This window comes from Cheilinus undulatus, linkage group 7 (assembly GCF_018320785.1).
Source record: "Cheilinus undulatus linkage group 7, ASM1832078v1, whole genome shotgun sequence".
Classification (NCBI taxonomy): Eukaryota; Metazoa; Chordata; class Actinopteri; order Labriformes; family Labridae; genus Cheilinus; species Cheilinus undulatus.
The window spans coordinates 2,833,940-2,854,417 of NC_054871.1; the positions used below are offsets into that span (position 1 = coordinate 2,833,940).

The window sequence follows — 20,478 nt, forward strand, 5'->3', positions numbered from 1 at the left end:
AACACGTCACATCACTTCCTGTCTTAAAGGAACAGCCCCTTAAAAAGAAATACAAAGACCAGGATGCTTTGCAAAAACAGGAGTTTGATTTTAGGAGATCTTTTTAAGTCTGCTCAAATTAAACCAATCACAGCTGGCTTTCTTTAACAACATAGATGATGTCATCAGGAAGGCGGAGCTATGGATTGATCCTTATAAACGTGAATGTAAACAAACGGCGCAATGAATAAACTCTACAATAACTTCAGTTCAGTCAGGACCACTTTGTCCAGAAACACATGATTTGGGGTCGTGAATAGTTTTTCTTTGTAAATTTGCACTTTGCTGTTATTCATAGGTGACTTTTCTAGGGAGGAGCAGCTGGTTTTTGCTATTTGCTATTTTTTTTCTCCTGAATTTGTGATTTTCTGCCACTTTTCACCCTAACAACACTTTCCACATTATTAAGCAAATGACATTTTTCTCTTATTTTCCTAAACATTAATGCAAATGATAGAATTTTTTTAAAGTCATCAGCCATTAGAGCATAATTCAAATGTTTTTGAACAAACTTCATAATGATAACCTTTTTTTTTTTTTTTTTTTTTTTTTTTAATAAAAACCTCAAAATGCACTGTTCCACATTATTAAGCAGGCCAAAGGTTTCAGCAATATGGGAAAGAAAAGGGATCTCTCTGCTGCCAAAAAAGCCTCAAATAGTGTAATGCCTTGGACAAGGAATGAAAACATTAGATATTTCATGATAAATTAGGCGTGATCATCGTGCTGTGAAGAAATTAGTGCCTGATTCAGAGCACAGGAGGGTTCCTGCAGATAAAGGCATAATGAGGAAGGTTTCTGATGGACAAATTCATCAGATTACGGGAGCAGCTGCTAAAATACCATTACAAAGCAGCAAACAGGTATTTGAAGCTGCTGGTGCCTCTGGAGTCCCACCAACCTCAAGGTGTAGGATCCTCCAAAGGCTTGCAGTCATGTATAAACCTACTGTTCAGCCACCCCCAACCAATGCTCACAAGCAGAAACGGTTGCAGTGGGCCCAGAAATACATGAAGACTCATTTTCAAACAGTCTTGTTGACTGATGAGTGCCATGCCACCCTGGAAGGTCCAGATGGAGGAGTAGTGGATGGTTGGTGGATGGCCACCATGTCCCAACAAGGCTGTGATGTCAGCAAGGAGGGGGCGGAGTCATGTTCTGGGCTAGATTCATGAGGAGAGAGCTGGTAGACCACTTTAGGGTCCCTGAAGGTGTGAAAATGACCTCGGCAAAGTATATAGAGTTTCTGACTGACCACTTTCTGCCATGGTAAAAAAAAAAAAAAAAAAAAAAGAACAGTGCCTTCTGTAGTAAAATTTTCTTCATGCATGACAATGAACCATCTCATGCTGCAAACAATCCCTCTGTGTCATTGGCTGCTATGGGTGTATAAGGAGAGAAACTCATGGTGTGGCCCCCATCCTCCCCTGACCTTTAACCCTACTGAGAACCTTTGGAGCATCCTCAAGCTAAAGATCTATGAGGGTGGGAGGCAGTTCACATCAAAACAGCAGCTCTGGGAGGATATTCTGACATCCTGCAAAGAAATTCAAGCAGAAACTCTCCAAAAACTCACAAGTTCAATGGATGCAAAAATAGTGAAGGTGATATCAAAGAAGGGCTCCTATGTTAACATGGAACTTGGCCTGTTAAGATGTTTTTGATTGAAATAGCTTTGATTTCGGTAAATATGACCTCGCTGCAAATTTGACAAATGACCATTTTCAGTTCTTTACAACCTATAAAATCTTTTAAAACTCTGGTTTGCATAATAATGTGGAACAGTGCATTTTGAGGTTTTTTAGTTTTAGAAAGAAAAGGGTTGTCATTTTTAAGTTTGTTCAAAAACATTTGAATTATGCTCTAATGGCTGATGACTTGAAAAAAATTCTGTCATTTGCATTAATATGTTGGAAAATAAGAGAAAAATGTCATTTGCCTAATAATGTGGAAAGCGGTGTGTAAGCTGCCTTTTGCCATTAAATGCCACTTTTTTCCAAGTTTAACAACCTTTTTACAGCTTTTTGCCCATTTTTAACACCTTTATGTTGTTTTCTTGCCTGTTTTAGCCACTTTTAACTGATTTTTTGCTACATTTTTGCCACTTTTGACCATTTTTTCCCCCTTAAACTCATTTTTTGTCATTTCTCACCTATTTTTGCCTGTTTCTGCCTGTCATTGCTACTTATCCTCCCATATTTGCCCCTTTTTTGCCACTTTAACTTATTTTTACTGCCACTTTAACCTTTTTTGCCACTTTTCACCACTCAGATTATAGCTCTTGCAAGAAATTTTTCAAATATTTGGCTCTCTGGTTGAGCAGGGTTGAGTAACACTGCTCTAGATTGATGTTTTGGTACTTTTTATGCACAGCTGACATGTCACACCAAAGCAGAGGATGCATGGAAGCCATTATGTTCCTGCATATGTGCAAGTCTTTCTCCAACCTTAGCCCTCTAGCAAGCAGGCAGGGGTGATGATGTTTATGATCTTTGTGGACTTTATCAAGCGGCTTCACTGTATTCTCTTTTCACCAGTACGGTCCTCTCTGCTCATCTGTTTGCATGAATGCGTCCACTCACACGTAGCGGAGTTACAAAGAGGAAAAAAGCAGAAATAGCGCCATATGTCGTTGCTTTGTACACCATCTTGGGTGGCCATGGTGTGAAAGCAGCTGTTCAGTCACATCATTCAGACATCAGAGACAGACATTCAAAATGATTTAGGACTCTTTTTACATAATCCTAAACCGACTCTTTCACAATAAAACAAACTTCCTGTCATTACGTCTTCTCTGACGGAGTGGAGCGTCTCCTCGCCGACCCTGAGGTCAGTGTGCTGATCGTCTCATTATCAGATGGTCAACATTTTCACTGACGTCACAGCCGCCTTTCATAAACCTGTCAGACAGAGCCCGGGGCCTCAGAGCCCACAAGAGAGTCCTCTCAGCCGCCTGCAGGACGCTCTGACTCGTCTCTTCTGGTCCGAGTCAGTCAGTACCATGGTCAGCGGCAGGATGCTGCTCCTCAGCGCCTCCTGCTGGCTGCTGGTGGTTTCAGGGAGTGGTGAGAGGACGATCGCTGAGAGGTCGGTGGAGGACGACGCCATCGAGACGCAGGAGGAGAAAGAGCTGGTCAGTCTGATGTTTCTTAATTTTTATTCAGGAGCTGATAACAGTTTAGTTTACCTGCTTTATCGAACAGATCAGGAGTATTTTCAGCTGTTATCATCTTTAAGAGTAGTGGAGAAAGATTTTAGATCCTTTAATGGAAATTTAAGGTGTGATTAGGATAGAAACTATTTTTACTGTGTATCTGTGAGTCTAATGGTTTTCAAAACTTGGTCTGATCCTAAAGGGTCTTTCTAGCTTTATCAAGGTTAAATAATGCCCTGATCATGGTTTTGATATTTTGTTTTATTAATAATTATGCATTCATTGATCTTCCATGGGTGCTGTTCTGTTGCATCCAGGACTGCCTCCTGCTTTTGCCTCCGTATTTTAAGTGTTTGTTAATTTTAAAACTCAAACACAGGTTTTATTCTCACATGGGGCTCGTCTGAGAACATGATGCTGTTACAGCAGGACAAGGATGGCAGGATAGGATCCGGATTCTGATTTCTGTTTGCATTTATGCAAAAATGTTGTTTTTCATTCATTAAAGGTCACATAATTCACTTCTTTAAGACAAATTTATATTGGTGTCAGAGTTCCCCAAAACATGCTTGTGAAGTTTGTTGCTGAAAAAACACTCCAGTATTGGATTTTTGCATGTCTAAAAACTCCTCTGTTTCAGCCCTGCTCAGAACGAGTGGTTTCTGTGTCTGTGGCTTCAAATGTTAATGAGCTGTCTGACTCCGCCCCCCTCAGGAAATGGATGAAGCTTAACGGATGTGGCTCTCCTGATCTAGAGGAGAGGAGGGAGGGCCAAATGAGAGGGGTAGGGAATAGATATTTCTGATTCTTGGGGCGATTGTGGATAGACCAAGGGTACATAATTTTGTTAGAAAAGTCTGAAAAAGTGTATTTTGCATAATGTGTGACCTCTAAGGACCAAATATTCTGCATCTTTAAACAACTTTATGAAATTTTAACTATATTTAGTTTGCCTGATAAATGTCTGTTACCAAAACTGCAAATAAATCCCCTCTTATTTTCAAGGTGGACAGTTTTCTCTAAAATATAGTGATCAACACTGTGTTTTTTTGTTTTGTTTTGTTTTGTTTTTTTCCCCCCATGGCTGCAGCGTGGGAACATTAGAGTTAATCTTGAATATTAATTAACATTGTTACTAGCAAACTTGAAACATTCAAAAGGTTAAACAGTGCAAATAAATGCAATGGGTAAAAGGCAGTAAATCTCAGAATATTAACTCATTTACTTTAAATTTCCCCTCCAAATGTCTGTATTTATTCAAGTTTCTAACCAAAACCTAAATTTCCCTTTCTTAAAATTACTCTGGAGCAGGGGTGTCAAACTCAAGGCCTGGGGGCCAAATCCGGCCCATGGAACGATTATATCCGGCCCGCAAGATCATATCATATGTGTTATACCTGGCCCACCAGTATGAGGTCTGCAGATTTCCTCCTGTATGAAAATGTGAACTTCAACTTGATTATTTAAAATATCCTTGTTAAGCCATAAAAATCTGAAAAAGTAAAGAATAAGAAAAATTTCATAAAAAGTCAAGAATGTGGGAAAATAAATAAATTTGTGTTTTATTTCATATTTTCAATTTTGCATCTCAAGATTACTACAACTCAAACTTATGATTTTGATTTTTCATTTCATACTTTGACCTTTTTAACTCAGAATTTGGACTTTGTCACATTTTTACCTTTTAGATTACCTATTTTAAACTTTGAGTTGTATTTTGACCGTTTCAACTCCTTACTTTGGCTTTTTAATCCCATATTATAAATTTAAACTCATGGTTTCAATTTTTTTTTCTCAAATTTTACATTTTAAATGAATACTTTTTACTTTTTATATCATATTTTGACTTTTATGAATCACAATTTTAAATTTAAGTCATTTTGAATTCTAGCTCATATTTTGACATTTTCAACTCCTAAATTTGGCTTTTTAATCCCATATTTTGACCAATCAGACACACAATTTAAAATTTTAAGTTAAATTTTGACTTTTCAGACTTATGATTTCAACTTCCTCCTCACTATTGGCTCTTTAAAAACATTTTTATATTTTTAATATCATGGTATGATCTTTTCACTAGTAAGTTGAATTTTTTTCCAGATTTTAACCCGTTAAACTTATCATTTTTACTTTTTTGAATTTCCAGATGGTTTATCATCAGTGCTGTTTTTTTTTTTTTTTTCATATTTTATTACTGGTGAAAATGAGGTTGACAGTCATGGTTAAATGTTGACCCTGTTAGGCCCTCAGGTTAGACCTGAATCCAGAATCTGGCCCTGCTGTGTTTGAGTTTGACACCCCTGCTCTGGAGCAAGAATGAAGTTTTATACATGTTCAACTAATAGTCATTTTACCAAGCTGACCTTAAACGCATCATAAAGTGATGTTCAAGCTTGCATTTTGCATTAAAGATGCGTTTTGGTCAGTCATACTCCAGGTGACTTTGTTTAGTCCATGCACCTGTCTGCACTCTGCATCAACAATCCTTCAGTGCTGGCCTGATATCAGGCCCCTCCTCTGATTCTAACAACAGCCCATCATCATCTCTCTGGCTCTCTGACTGTGGCTTGGCATCCCTACATGCTGATAAGAATGAATGATGGCCAGTTAGAGGTTAGAGCTGCCTCTTTAACAGCTTTTCTCTCTTATGTTTAAACATGCTTATAAAAACCAGAATCCATTTAGCAAGTAAACCCTGTAGGATCATGGTTGGATTGAAATGACAACCCAGTTCAACAGGATACTAGAGGGACGTGTCGTCCTGTATTCTGGCTGCCGTTAGGGAGACGTGGTTTCCTTTTTAACCCCATTTTTGTTTGGAGAAATTTTTAAAAAAGCCAAAGTGAAAAAGTCAAATGAAAAAGATATTAAGACGATGGGTGGTCTTTCGACATGCACAACTCTCCTCACAATACTGGAATTTCAAACTGGTTTGATCCAATGAAAAATCCAACATTATTAATACCATAGCAACAAAATACAGTCCTACACACTCAATATTTGGTAATTTCCTGTTTGTAATCATTAAAAATGAAGACATTGAAGCCAGATAGTGCTAAGTTCATGATTGTGACATTAAAGACAACTCAATAGTTTAAAACATTATTAAAGTTTTGATTTTGATGTTGACCTGTTGGTTCATGTTACTAAAGAGTCCTGATATGCAAAGAACAACCCCATCACTGTACATACTCTTAAAGACACAGACCTATATTTTCTCATTAGAAATGGCTGAAGTTGAATGTTTTCTGTCGTCAGATTGAAGCTCTGCAGGAAGTTCTGGAGAAGTTAAAGAGCAAACAGCTGCCGCCGTCAGAGAAGAAGCTCGGCTTACTACCTGCTGTAAGAACTCTCATTTATTCTCATTATCTCACGATAAACCAGATTTACTATTGAGTCTCCCATTTGAACCCTTAGGGGCACTTTTTTATTCTTGTTTTGATCATTTTGGCTGTGTTCAGGAATCTGTCGTGAATTTTGGCAAGATTGTGTATTTTTATATGACCTTATTTCCAGCTCAGCTCTTATTGTAAATCTAAGATAATGTTTACATGCAGTAGTTACACTCAAGATGTTAAGAGCAAAAAGACTCAGTTGAAACAGTGTTTATTTCGTCGACTAAAACTATGACTAAAAATGTTCGTGGATAGCCTTTTTTTTTATGACAAAAACTAGACTAAGACTAATAAAAATAGATCTGTGATGACTAAAACTGACTAAAACTAAGTCTAGTTTTAATCAGGATTACTAAAACTAGACTAAAATATCAAGTAGTTTTCGTCAGACATTCAAAATCTGTGATATTTCTCCACTGTGGGTAAGTAAATCTGTCAAAAAACAATGAATATGTAGCTATTCAGCCTCTCAGCTGTAGAAAGCTGGGACCCTGGGTTTGGCAGAGTGCAGAGAACACAGTACCATGATTTGGCACCAGATTTAGGCAAGAAAATAAATGCTTGGACTTAAAGTAAAGACTAAACCAGTGTTACTCAACCCAGCTCAACCAAAGAGCCAAATAGTTGGAAAACACCGTTGAGAGGACAAAGATGTAAGTGGTGGAAAGTGGAAAAACGGCTTGAAGTATAAATAGAAATAAGTTAATGGTGGCAAAAATGGACAAAAGCAGCAAAAATGGGGTGAAAACGATGAAAAAAGGGTCAGAAAGTAGCAAAATGGGTGAGGAGTGACTAAAAAAATATTATAGCGGGCAAAAAATGGTCCAAAAAGAGAAATACATGGCCAAAAATATGTGAAAAGTGTCTAGAATGAACAAAAAGCAGTCAAAAGTGGGAAAAATTGTGAAAAAGGCAAAAATGGGATAAATGTGGCAAAAAAATTGGAAAAAGGAGCAAAAAGAAGTGGCAAAAATAGGAAACAAGTGGTTTTTAATGGCAAAGGTGGCCTAAATGGACAAAAGGGGCCAAAAATTGTGAAAAATGGGATTAAAGTGGCAGAAAGAAGTGGCACAAAACAGGAAACAAGTGGTATTCAATAGCAAAAGGTAGCTTAAATGGGCAAAAAGTGGCAAAGAATAGTGAAACAGGGCACAAATAGGATAAAAGTGGCAAAAATTTGGGAAAAAGTGGCAAAAAGAAGTGACAAATAATGGGAACAAGTGGTATTTAATGGCAAAAGGTAGCTTAAATGGGCGAAAAGGGGCAAAAATGGGATAAAATTGGCAAAAAAATGGAAAAAGTGGCAAAAACAAGCAGCAAAAATGGAAAAAGTAGGTATAAAAGTGCTATTTAATGGTTAAAGGTAGCTTTAATCCTTTGCCTACTGAGCCAGCACCGGTGATGTGTTTTATATGTCTGGAGTATTATTACCATAACTCTGTCAAAGTTTGTCTGATTTGAAAAACTCCAACGGTGTTGGAAAGCTGAGAATTGTGGGCATGCGCACGTATATGGTTCATTATGGTACTCGCAACCATATGACGTGGGCATTCATAACAATACACCAGAAGTTTGGAGAGACAGCTACACAGATTCTCAACACCGTAACTCCTCGAAAAGTTGCTCAATCTAAAAAATTCCAACACTGACAGAGAGCTGAGAATCTGTGCTTTCCGGCAATATATGATGTGTGGTATATATAGTACAGTAATGTCGAACTGCACCACAAAAACGGCAGCTTTGGCAGAAAATGAGTGAGAAAGGAGAGTGAAGGAAGAGAGTAAAAAGAGAGCGAGCAAGAGTGGTGTTTTGTTTTCAAAAAATAGATAATGGCATTTGTGCATGTCTGTTTTTTATTACACACATTTATAACGTCAGGAAGACCATCAAGAACGGTAAAACAGCCGCTATGGTTTATAGAGGAGGACAGGGATTTGGAGGGTGCATCTTCTGAACTGAGGTATGTGAAGAGCAAATATAGTTCTCTTTTGCACACCCAGAGTCCTAGACTCCAAAAATGTCTGGTGATTGTTCTAAACATGTATAGGTTCACATTTCAAATGTCAAATCAAAACTTCATGAGCAATAACAACATTTCTTCTCATAAAAGCCATGAAAAACAAATCAATTTTTCTTGTTTTTCTTCTTTTAAACTGCTGACAATTCCATATAATGTGCAATAATCATTAACCACATGTTGAAAAGTCAAGTTCAAGTATTCCTGGGAAAAGGGACCAAAGCTCTCAGACTTAGGGCATTTCCTGACTATTTTACAGTCATGATATCAAAATATGTCCAAATCACCATTTTAAGCCTCAGTAGGTAAAGGGTTAATGGGCAAAAAACTGTGAAAAAGGACAAAAAGGTTTTCTGGGTGAATAATATTTAAGACAATAAATAAATGAATAAATAAATAGTAACAAAAGAGCCACATGTGGCTCCAGAGCCACACGTTGAGTATCACTGGCCTTAACAAATGACTAAAATGTGACAAAAAACTAAAATGCATTTTATTGAACGACTTAAACGAAGACTAAAATTAAAAATAGCTGCCAAAATTAGCACTGCATTGAAACCCATTCAAACTGCAGCTGTTTGCTGTTTTCACTGCTCTCCACCAGATGGTGTCATTTTGACCATTTTTGGCATACGGAGAAAAAAAACATGCTAAACATGCAAAAAATAATAATGCATAAAAATCAGTGTTGCTGCTGATAACTGACATATCCCTGGCTGTAATAATTCAACACAAAAAATACTTTGCCTGTAGTATATTGAAAATAATAATCATCAACATTTCAAGAAATAAAAGCTTGTAATATTTCACTCTATATGTACTGAGTCTATATAATAGATGGGGTTCACTTTCTGAAATGAGTGACAATAAATATTGAACTTTTTCATGATATTCTAATTTTGAGCTGTACCTGTAAAATAGTTGTTGTTCTGAAAGAAGCTGTTTTTGCTAACTGGGTCTGATTATTTATCTTATGAAGGACAGGAAATAAACACTCTGCAGGAACTGAACAATTCTCACATCAAATTAAGCCAGAATAAATCTTTAATCAGTGTTCATGTTTTTCCCCTGTGTGTGTGTGGATGTGTGTGTATGTGTGTGTGTGTCAGTGTGACGCAGGAGAGCAGTGTGCAGTGCGTAAAGGTTCGAGGTTTGGGAAGCTGTGTGGATGTCCAGCAGGAACCGTCTGCAACTTCAGCGTCCTCAAATGTCTGTAAACTCTCTCTCTCTCTTCATGTCGGTCCAAATAAAGGCACGTTTTTCAAAACTTCACTGCTCTGAGTGTTTACATCTGTCTGCACGTCAGACTTCCTGTTGCTGTTACGTCAAGGTCAAACCCACTGGAGCATCCTGATAATCAGCCGTGACCCGGTTTTGACTTCAGGTTTACATTCACGCAGAGAGACCTGGATAGTCACATGATGAATGCTGGTGTTCCAGCTCCTCCCAGCATAGAGAAAGCAACATCTGCAGGCCACCAAAGCAGACTAAAGATTAGATTTAAGTCACTGCTGGCTTGGTAACAGGTCAAACCAGGATCCCCTCCCCTTCCTTTTGTATTTTTGGGTCCTGCTCCAGGAGGAGGACTTCTCATGTTTTGTTTTTGAGCCAATAGAGACAGCTAATGGGATGGGATGGGCTCTGGTAGGGCTGGGCTGGAATTTGTGGTCCAGGTCTGAGCGCTAACAGTGACCCAGCATCTCATGCAAGATTTTGTAAAAAAAAAAAAAAAAATGTACAAGATTTTTGTGGAAAAATGCCTCTTTCTCCTTAAATCAGGGGTGTTAAACTCAAGACCAGGGGCCAAATCCAGCCCAGAAGTTTTTTTCATATTTTATTACCAGTGAAACAAGGTTGACAGTTTCTGGTTATAAAAGTGACGCTGTTAGGCCCTCAGGTTAGACCTGAATCCAGAATCCGGCCCCTGCTGTGACTGAGTTTGACACCCCTGGCTTAGGAGAACAGACACGGGCTGAAAAGGAAACGCCGCTGAGCTTGAATCCCACCTTGATTTAAAAAACACTTGCTACTCATTGACCTGAACATTTCTTTCTTTCTTTTTGTCATGACTGACTTATTAGACAACGAGATCATGGGAGACTTACGGTCTGAGCGAGCCGGTTGCTCATGTCTACCCAGCAGTGCGGCTTCTGCTGCATTCATAGCGGATATGTGGACTTATTTTGGCTTCCAAAGCATTAAAGACAGTACAGACTTCTACAGGAGTCAAGTCGTTTGTAAGATATGCCACGCCAAAGTGAAATACTTGGACAACACGACAAACCTGGGCATGAGACATCATAGTGATAGCTTAGCAGCTAACATGAAAGAAGCCTGCTGAAGCTACCGCTAATTTTTACTCATGTCACCATAATGACCCTGTCAATACTTCAGTTTTTTGTGAGGACCTGCGCCAGTCGTAGTGTCGTTTAGAATGACAGCTTCCGCAGTATGTTAAAAAAAACACTGGCCCATCACGTCATGCTCTCCTCACAACACAGTCCATCAGTCCTTAAAGCTGACATGAGGATCAGTCTTCATCCACAAGCACCTTGTCATTACATTAAGACATACAAGCTGATGTACCATGAAATATAAGCGATTTCAGTACATTTACTCTATATTGATTTATTTTTCCACTTTCCTGAAAGCAATTTAATTCATTACAACAAATGGAAAAAATAATTCAGATTGCACAAAAAAAAAAATTAAAACTCTCGATGATCCAGGACCATATTTTATAATTCACCATATAATTTTAATTCATATACTATACATATAATTTTAATACATTTGTATTAACAGCTTAATTCTGTTTTGTTATATTCCATATTAACTTAACATTACATACTGTAGTTATTTATTTTAATGAATAAACATATACACTATATTGCCAAAAGTATTCACTCACCATTCCAAATAATGTAAATCAGGTGTTCCAATCACTTCCATGTCCACAGGTGTTTAAAATCAAGCACGTAGGCATGCAGACTGTTTCTACAAACATCTGTGAAAGAATGGCTCGCTCTCAGGAGCTCAGTGAACTCCAGCGTGGTACTGTGATAGGATGCCACCTGTGCAACAAGTCCAGGGGTGAAATTTCCTCACTCCTAAATATTCCACAGTCAACTGTCAGTGGTATTATAACAAAATGGAAGCCATTGGGAACGACAGAAACTCAGCCACCAAGTGGTAGGCCATGTAATATGCTGAGGTGCATAGTGCGCAGAGGTGGTCAACTTTCTGCAAAGTCAATGGCTACAGACCTCCAAGCTCCATGTGGCCTTCAGATTAGCTCAAGAACAGTGGTAGAGAGCTTCATGGAATGAGTTTCCATGGCCGAGCAGCTGCATCCAAGCCAGACATCACAATGCAAAGCGTGGGATGCAGTGGTGTAAAGCACGCTGCCACTGGACTCTAGAGCAGTGGAGATGCGTTCTCTAGAGTGACCAATCACACTTCTCTATCTGGCAATCTGATGGATGAGTCTGGGTTTGGCAGTTGCCAGAAGAACGGTACTTGTCTGACTACATTGTGCCAAGTGTAAAGTTTGGTGGAGGGGGGGATTATGGTGTGGGCTTGTTTTTCAGGAGCTGGGCTTGGCCCCTTAGTTCCAGTCAAAGGAACTCTGAACGCTTCAGCATACCAAGAGATTTTGGACAATTCCATGCTCCCAACTTTGTGGAACAGTTTGGGGATGGCCCCTTCCTGTCCCAACATGACTGTGCACCAGTGCACAAAGCAAGGTCCATAAAGACATGGATGAGAGAGTTTGGTGTGGATCAACTTGACTGGCCTGCACAGAGTCCTGACCTCAAACCCACAGTACACCTTTGGGATGAATTAGAGCAGAGACTGAGAGCCAGACCTTCTCGTCCAACATCAGTGTGTGACCTCACAAATGTGCTTCTGGAAGAATGGTCAAAAATTCCCATAAACATACTCCTAAACGTTGTGGACAGCCTTCCCAGAAGAGTTGAAGCTGTTGTAGCTGTAAAGGGTGGACCGACGTCATATTAAACCCTATGGATGGAGAATGGGATGTCACTTACGTTCATATGCCAGTCAAGGCAGGTGAGCGAATACTTTTGGAAATACAGTGTATTGTGTTGATTATAATATCAAAGGCCTGACTGAGTCTTTGGGTGTTTAGATTACCTGGATTTAAGTGGTTTGGGGATGAACACTGTAAGTCATCATGGGCAGCAGAGGGCAAGTCAACAAGTCTGTAAATGTTCAATACACAATTTAAACATTGTCCTTACAAACTCCTCAAACACATCATGCCCTGGGATCTCATTTCAACCTTTAAGGTAAAGACAAGGCTGGGCTGAAAGAATACTAGCTTAATGCTCAGCTACATACAAAAAACAAGTGACCAACAAATTACTCAGGAAAATAGGTGAAAAAGAAGGAATGCTTGTTAGCTTCACATGGAATACTTAAGTTTCAGTACCACCTGTCCACACATCTTTTTGTGTTTGTTTCCTGTAAAAAACATAAGAACCACAAAAAATGAATGAGTGAAAAGACAACATACACCAACCATCACACCAACAGGGACTGTAATGACCAACATAGCACTTTAATGTGGAGTTGCCCCCCTTTTGCAGCTTCATGGCAGGCTCCTGCAAGATTTTGAGTGCTTTTTGGGGGAAATCCTTGCCCAGTCTTCAGTTATGAGGTCAGTCACTGATGTTGGACAAGAAGACCTGGCTCTCAATCTCCACTCCAGTTCATCCCAAAGGTGCTTGATGGGGTTGAGGTCAGGGTTCTGTGTGGGCCAGTCAAGTTCTTCCACACAGAACTCATCAACCATGTCTTCATAGCACTGATACTCAACATGTGGCTCTTTTGTGATGATTTGTGGCTTTTTATGTCTTCATTTGAAATATTGTTCCCCCAGAAAACCTTAGAAAAGGGAAACTTTGACCCTAGAAATTAGTCACGCAAATCAGTTTGTTTCCCAGAGTTGTGCCCATTTTTTCAACTTCTCTCAGCTACTTCTATCCCATTGTTGCCCATTTAAGCTACCTTTTGCCATTTAGTGCCCCTTTTTTCCTGTTTTGTTCTACCATTTTTGCCACTTCTTTTTGACCCTTTTTGTTCCCCCATTTCTGCCACTTTTAACAATTTCTTCACCACTTTTCACCCGTTTAAGCTACCTTTTGCAATAAACACCACTTGTTTCCTTTTTTGCTCTATTTTGCTACCCTAACTGCTTTTTTGCCCATTTAAGTCACTTTTCTCTAATTTTTTGCCATTTTTCTGCCACTTTGGACCATTTTTGCCACATTTAACTTGTGGTTTTTTGCTACTTGCTTTGCTACACCTTGCTTTGCTACTTACTTTGCTACACCACTTAGATTGTGGCTCTTGAAAAGGTATTTTTCAACAATTTGGCTCTTTGGTTGAGCAGGGGTGAGTAACACTGCTTTATGGTCCGTACTTTGTGCACTGGGGCCCAGTTGTATTGGGATAGAAATGGGCCTTCCTCAAACTGTTGCCACAAAGTTGGCAGCATAGCATTGTCCAAAATGTCTTGTTATGCTGAAGCATTAAGACTAGCTTTCAATGGAGATAAGGGGCCTCAACCAAACCTTCAAGAACAGCCCCATACCATAATCCCTCCTCCACCAAACTTCACAGTTGGCCCCATGCAGTCAGGAAGGTAACGTTCTTCGGCATCCACCAAACCAAGACTCTTCCATCTGACTGCTAAACAGAGAAGTGTGGTTTATCTCTCCAACACATCTCCACTGCTCCACAGTCCAGTGTTGGTCTGCTTTACACCACTACATCCGACGCTTGGCATTGGATTAGGTGATGTGAGGCTTGCATGCAGCTGCTCAGCCATGGAAACCCATTCCACTGCCCAGTTTCTGTGCTTACATTAATGCCAGTGGAAGTTCAGAATTCTCCAGCAATGGAATCAGCAGAGGGTTTGTGAGTTTTGTGCACCATCCTGTTAAGTGTATTTTCTGGCAGATCCATTTCCTGGTTGAGACCAGATTAAAAAAATGGCAGAATCTCTTGTTATTCCGTTTTTGACCAAAAATGGAAAAACAAGCCATTTTTTCATTTTGGTCACAAAAACGAAAATAACAAGTAACGTTTTAAAAAGGGGTCTAATTTTTATTATTTCAATTCCATTTTTTTGTTTTCTTCATTAAATGAAATGCTTGAGGAAAAGGAAATCATGTGACCCTCTGGGAAAGGTGAGCTTTTCAAAATAAAAGCCTCCATGTCAAAACAAGAGCCATCCATTGAATTTTACAGTATTATAATAAGCAAAAATACTCTATATACAATGTATGATAAATAATGTAAATTGTGAATGTACTGGAAATTTAATGGACTGTAATGTTATTACCATTTAAAATCTTTTATTCTTATTTCATACATATATATGTACATATACACACACATATACATGTGTATATATATATATATACAAATATACGTGTGTGTGTATATATATATATATATATACACACACACATATATATATACACACATATGTGTGTATATGTATGTGTGTGTGTATATATGTATATATTATAACCATCCATCGTGTTAAACAGTCTGATAAACATAATAGATGGTTCTTGTTGTGACATGGAGGCTTTTACTTTGAAATGTTCATGTTTTCCAGTGGTCACTGCAGCCATGCTTCACCATCCTTGAAGAAACTGAAGAAGCAGTCGTACTTACCTGAAGTCAGTGAGTCCATGAGTGTGAGTTTGGGATTTAGCCAATTTAACACAATGGAAGGCTGAAAAAGGTGTTTTCATCCAACTTTATGTAACTATTACACATAACTGAATTGTCTCTGACTCTTTTAAATTAGTTCCAGATGAATATTTTTAAAGACATCTAAAAATGACCTTACTTCACATTGAACACTGTCCTGCAGTTACTTGTGTGTGCACTTTGAGTATTTCTCTGTGTGTGTGGGCAACCAAGGGTAATTCAACAAATCTGCAAATATTGGTTGTACAAACCAAACAGTGTCCTCAAAACATCCTTGAAACCAAAACCTAAGATGTCCTTTTAACCACAGGAGAGACAAGGTTAAGGTGCAACTCAGCTTACCCAGCTTACCCTCCTCTGGGCTGACAGGATCATGTCAGATCCCATAGACATGGAGGTGTTGACAAAAGAGAGAAAAATGTTTTTTAGAAGAAGAAAATGGAGAATGAATAATAAAATCCTGAGGCAGTGAATCAGAAGGTAATGACTAGTTTGTCTGAGGTCAAAGAGCGATCTAATCTCTGCTCTCTTTAAGCCCATTTGCTATAAAGCTAATGCATGGGGGTAGAATGGATTTTAGCCTTGAGCACCAAATTATTGCCAGCTCTTCATGTTAAACAAAAGCAATAAGGTACACATGCCAATAGCTTAAAAAAATACTTGTTTTATTTTTCTAAAAATTTCTTTGGGGGTCACGGTTGTGCTGGAGCCTAACCCAGCTGTCATTGGGCGAGAGGCGGGGTCGCCAGTCAATCACAGGGCTGACACATAGAGACAGAAAACCAGGCACCCTCACACTTACGGACAATTTAGAGTCACCAATTAAGTCTCCTCTGAGGCTGTTAAAATTAGGTTCACTCAAACTACCTAAAATCATGATAAAACCCTTATGAATGGGATTAATCCAGATTAAAAAAGTAATCTTTTGACAGCCCTGATATTATCAATTCTCCAAGTTAAATCTTAATTGAAGATAAATCGGACCAAAAGATGAAAAAAAGGAAACACGGCATTGGAGGTACTTCCCTGTTGTTGATATGAATGGTGGCATGCATTCAGAGTTTATGGCTCATAATCAATGCCATGGAGGGAATCACACGAGCAAAGGTGGAGGTAAGGCCATGGGTCGGTGTTGACGAGTCAGCCAGTTCAATAATGAACTAAATTATCTGTATGTGTGTGTACTGGGAAGCCAAGGCCAAGTTAAAATTTGTCTGTGTTCACCTCAGCAGAGTGGAGAACATTAGGAGGGACATTACAACAGCTTCACAGTCAGTCAGGGACAGTCACACAATGAAAAGGCTTCACACAACTTCTATCACTCTCTAGATTTAAAATACAGATTGAAGTGGCTCAAATCAAGACGAGTGGGAACGTTGTTTCATACGCTGGGGTGTCAACCTGCGCTCTTTTTGGACAGAAGTCTGGAGGTGAACTTTCATAAGTATGACTTTAAATACTGATCCATGTCCAGCTGTTTGTCTGCTGGGACAAAAGGCTGCAAAGCTAAAGACAAGACAAGTCAGAAAGAGTGGCTTTAGCCGTTATAGCTGCCATAATGTACAAATCAAACTGAGTGTTTTCATCTCCTGGGTATGGAGGGAATAGCTGATATGTTCAATGGCCCCAGTTGGATTCAGGCCAAGAATTTGAACTGAAATAAGGTCAGATCAATTCTGAAAAATCACCTTAGCAAGCCTGTGTCTGCCCTGCATGACACATGATCCAAAGAAGTGCTTGGGTAAATAGAGAACGTGACAACACTTGGGATTGTATAAGCCCCCTCACTTCTATAAAAGCCCAGTGGCTCTGTGAGGAGCAGACATTCAGCTTTGAGAGAGAAAAGCTACCTGTCTGCTGTTTTCTCCCTGTCAGAATCTGAAGCTAAGCCACTGCAGCATCATGAATCTGGCCTTCAGCGCTCTTTTCCTGATCCTTGGCTCCTTCCTGAGCAGCTCTGCTACCAGTGTTGAAGAATGCAGAGCTCTGGTCACCCCTCTGTCCACTTTTGAACCGGTAAGGCTCCTCTGCATCTCACCTTGGTCTGTAGGTTAGCTTTAGCCTCTCTGTTCAACGTTAGCTTCAAGAACAAAAAGATCAATGTTAAGAAACCAAGAACGCTACTCAGACCACTAGAATACAATAGAAAAGACTAGACTAGACTAGATTAGAGTAGAATAGAATAGAATAGAATAGAATAGAGTAGAACAAAATAACAGAATAGAATAGAATAGAAAGAAATTGAATAGAAAAGAATAAAATAAAATACAATACAATAAAATAAAATAGAATAGAGTAGAACAAAATAGAATAAAAGAATATAATAGAAATAAATAGAATAGACTAGAATAGAATAAAATAAAATAGAATACAATACAATAGAATAAAATAGAATAGAGTAGAACAAAATAGAATAAATAAATAGAATACAGTCAATAGACTGTAGCTCCCAGCACTTTCACTCAAGTATATGTAGGCAGGTATAAGACAATAAAGACTCAGTCTGATCATCCTCAGACGCAGTAACAGAAGGCTGGTTTAAAAACATCAGGAGTTTGGTTATGTCAGGATTCAGAACCAATTTCAACTCACTCAAAGTCCTGTACGGTATCAACATCTTCCTGTAAGCGACAGAGATGCAGCATAGGAGCAGAGCAGTAAATGACAGCGTCATCTGCATAGAAATGAACATTAGCAGCAACACTGAGCCCTGAGGCGCTCCATTTTAAATTCAAGACATTTAGAGGTAAATCTGTGCACACGCTGCATTCGGTTTGGTGAATAGTTGTCAAACCAGCAGACTGACTGTTCTGACAGACCCATACAGCACAGCTTGTTAGCCTGACTGACCAGTCTAGGGTGTACCCCCTTGTCCAGTATCAGGTGTAGATAATCCATAGATGGTTTTAAGATGTGCTGCAAATTTCCAAGAGTTGGTCTGGCATGGAAAAAGGGAGCAAAAAGGGCCAATGTGTTAAAAGCACGCCACCTAGAATAGTGCCAATGAAGTAGTAGTCCAGCTCAGCCCTGCTTGCATTAACTGCCTGCATTTGCTTCTTTCTACTTCACTAACTTGATGTTCTTCTGCAGCAACTGGGAAGGTGGAACTGTTTGGGCTTCATTGATAGTAAACCACATCAAGTATTGTTCAAGACCACCCAGACCCAGTGGATTGAGTACGTCAAAACTGGATCTGATTCACAACCAGAATATCAACAGCTAATTGGGATCAAGCAGTGAGTATCACCAACACCAATGTTACGTTGAACTCTTGTGATCTTTTTGTATGAAATATCTAAACTCTAATTTTCTCTTTTCTATTTTCCAGTACTACATACTGCAAGTACGGAACTTTCCCCATGACTTTTCATTCCAACTCCGCCGTAATGGACAGTAAGTCACCTGATGGCTAGAATACCGGAGCTTGTCAGTGTTCCTTCTCTTAGTCATAGAATCAGAGTTCCTCTATTTACCCTGATATTAAAGCGTGGTAAGCGCTAACAGTTATCATGATTATTAAAAAAAGGACGGTATTATAACCATGGGGAATTTTTATCACGGTTATCATTTGGTCTCTGCTTCCATGTGGAGCTCCCCAGGGCTCCATACTTGGTCCACTTCCTTAAACATTGTCTATGCTCCCCCTGGGGTCCATTCTGAAAAAAATATGGCATTTTATTCCATTTTTATGCTGATGATACGCATGTATTAACCCCTGAGGATCAGAGCTTCTAACCCCTTGTGCCCACTCATAGACTGTCTTAGAGACATTGAAGCCTGGATGGCTTTTAACTTTCTGAATCTTAATGAGCGTAGGACAGAAGTTGTTGTTTTAGGACCCCAGGGAGGCTGTACCAGCCTGAGTATGGATCTGTCCTTTCTCAAGCTCGTTCTAAAACCATTTGCCAAATATCTGGGGGTTATAATGGACAGAGATCTTGAAATGGATCAGCAGATATATGCAGCTGTGAAAGCCAGGGTTTTTTTCTAATGAAGCTTTCCTTGCCTTCATGGCTCTTATTGTAGCTTTTCTAGTGAGTTTGGAAATTTGGTGACTTTCCAGGGTATTTGAAAATTAAACCCACACCAGTAATTCCCATTAATCTATTTTGGATCGTTTCTTTTGCTAGCCTAGCATTAGCCACCATCTTGAGTCCACAGAGCACATGGGCTATGACAACCAATGGCAGGCTGTTCCGTCATACACCTTACACCAAACCACTTTTGGTGCAATTTCAAAGTTGCAGACAAAATTCCAAAGTGGGAGTAAAACCACTAGAGTGGTGCTAAAAACTGTAAGCTGGTCATAAGAACAGTGGTTTTAAGGGAGTCATTCTTCAGTCCTGGCCTTACGACACGTATGTTTTTAGTCTGGTCTTGTGCAAATTGTGTTTGCTGTGATGCAACCGCCATCAACAACCAATGGGAGCTGGTGTTATGTGTAAGCAGATTTAAATCAGTTCATTTTTCAGAACATGAACATGAGCGTAGATCAATCTGAATGTCTGCTCAGACCTTTCTGCTCTGAGCCAGGGTCAGATCTCTGTAACACTGGAGTACATTCAGGCTGGAAAACTCGCTGGAAAGTTGACCAGGAGATATCTTATTTCAGATTGTAAGGATTTTTTATTTGTGTCTCTCTTCAGAGTCCAACTTCACCTGCACATACCAGTCTCTGCCAACCTGTGAAGACTGTCTGCTCTACCTTATTAACGCAAGAAACAACGACATCATAGTCAACAGTATGGACAATCCGGACCCTCAAACCATTTCACAGGTCAAACACTATCGGGCGTTCTACATGATGAGTAAGTTCAACAAGTCAGGGAGAAAATAGCCTCTATGATATCCAGACTAGAACATCATGTTAATGTCATAATATTTCTCTTTCCAGCCAAAGGAAACAGCATCAAGCACTCAGACTTTTTGCATGCCATGAAGCAGGCAAGATGTCTGGGTTTCACAGGAGAACCCGACTTCGTCCTGGACCCCGCCAGTGGTGAATAACACTCAAACCTGTCTGATCAGATGATATCATTATGATGTGTGATTTCAGATAGAACTAAATCCTGCTCTCCTTTTTGTTACAGAGTACTGCGAGAAACAAGGTTAACGACGAT

The 20,478-nt window shown here is 39.3% G+C and overlaps 2 protein-coding genes across 2 annotated transcripts; both read left to right on the forward strand.

The window, feature by feature from the left end:
* Window positions 1-3,040: 3,040 nt before the first annotated feature.
* Window positions 3,041-9,875, forward strand: LOC121512675 (cocaine- and amphetamine-regulated transcript protein-like). Its single transcript, XM_041792067.1, has 3 exons — window positions 3,041-3,172; window positions 6,452-6,535; window positions 9,715-9,875. Exons 1-3 carry the CDS (start codon window positions 3,041-3,043, stop codon window positions 9,820-9,822), a joined length of 324 nt encoding a protein of 107 aa, XP_041648001.1. The 3' UTR covers window positions 9,823-9,875.
* Window positions 9,876-17,260: 7,385 nt separating this feature from the next.
* Window positions 17,261-20,478, forward strand: LOC121512186. Its single transcript, XM_041791338.1, has 6 exons — window positions 17,261-17,374; window positions 18,449-18,594; window positions 18,687-18,751; window positions 20,005-20,166; window positions 20,253-20,357; window positions 20,449-20,478. Exons 1-6 carry the CDS (start codon window positions 17,261-17,263, stop codon window positions 20,469-20,471), a joined length of 615 nt encoding a protein of 204 aa, XP_041647272.1. The 3' UTR covers window positions 20,472-20,478.

Bases quoted from the DNA above. Each gene is read 5' to 3' on its own strand.
- LOC121512675 (XM_041792067.1), top strand. From the start codon at position 3,041: ATGGTCAGCGGCAGGATGCTGCTCCTCAGCGCCTCCTGCTGGCTGCTG. The intron at 3,173-6,451 runs GTCAGTCTGATG...TTCTGTCGTCAG, and splicing joins CGCAGGAGGAGAAAGAGCTG to ATTGAAGCTCTGCAGGAAGT. The intron at 6,536-9,714 runs GTAAGAACTCTC...TGTGTGTGTCAG, and splicing joins AGCTCGGCTTACTACCTGCT to TGTGACGCAGGAGAGCAGTG.
- LOC121512186 (XM_041791338.1), top strand. From the start codon at position 17,261: ATGAATCTGGCCTTCAGCGCTCTTTTCCTGATCCTTGGCTCCTTCCTG. The intron at 17,375-18,448 runs GTAAGGCTCCTC...GTTCTTCTGCAG, and splicing joins CTCTGTCCACTTTTGAACCG to CAACTGGGAAGGTGGAACTG. The intron at 18,595-18,686 runs GTGAGTATCACC...TCTATTTTCCAG, and splicing joins CAGCTAATTGGGATCAAGCA to TACTACATACTGCAAGTACG.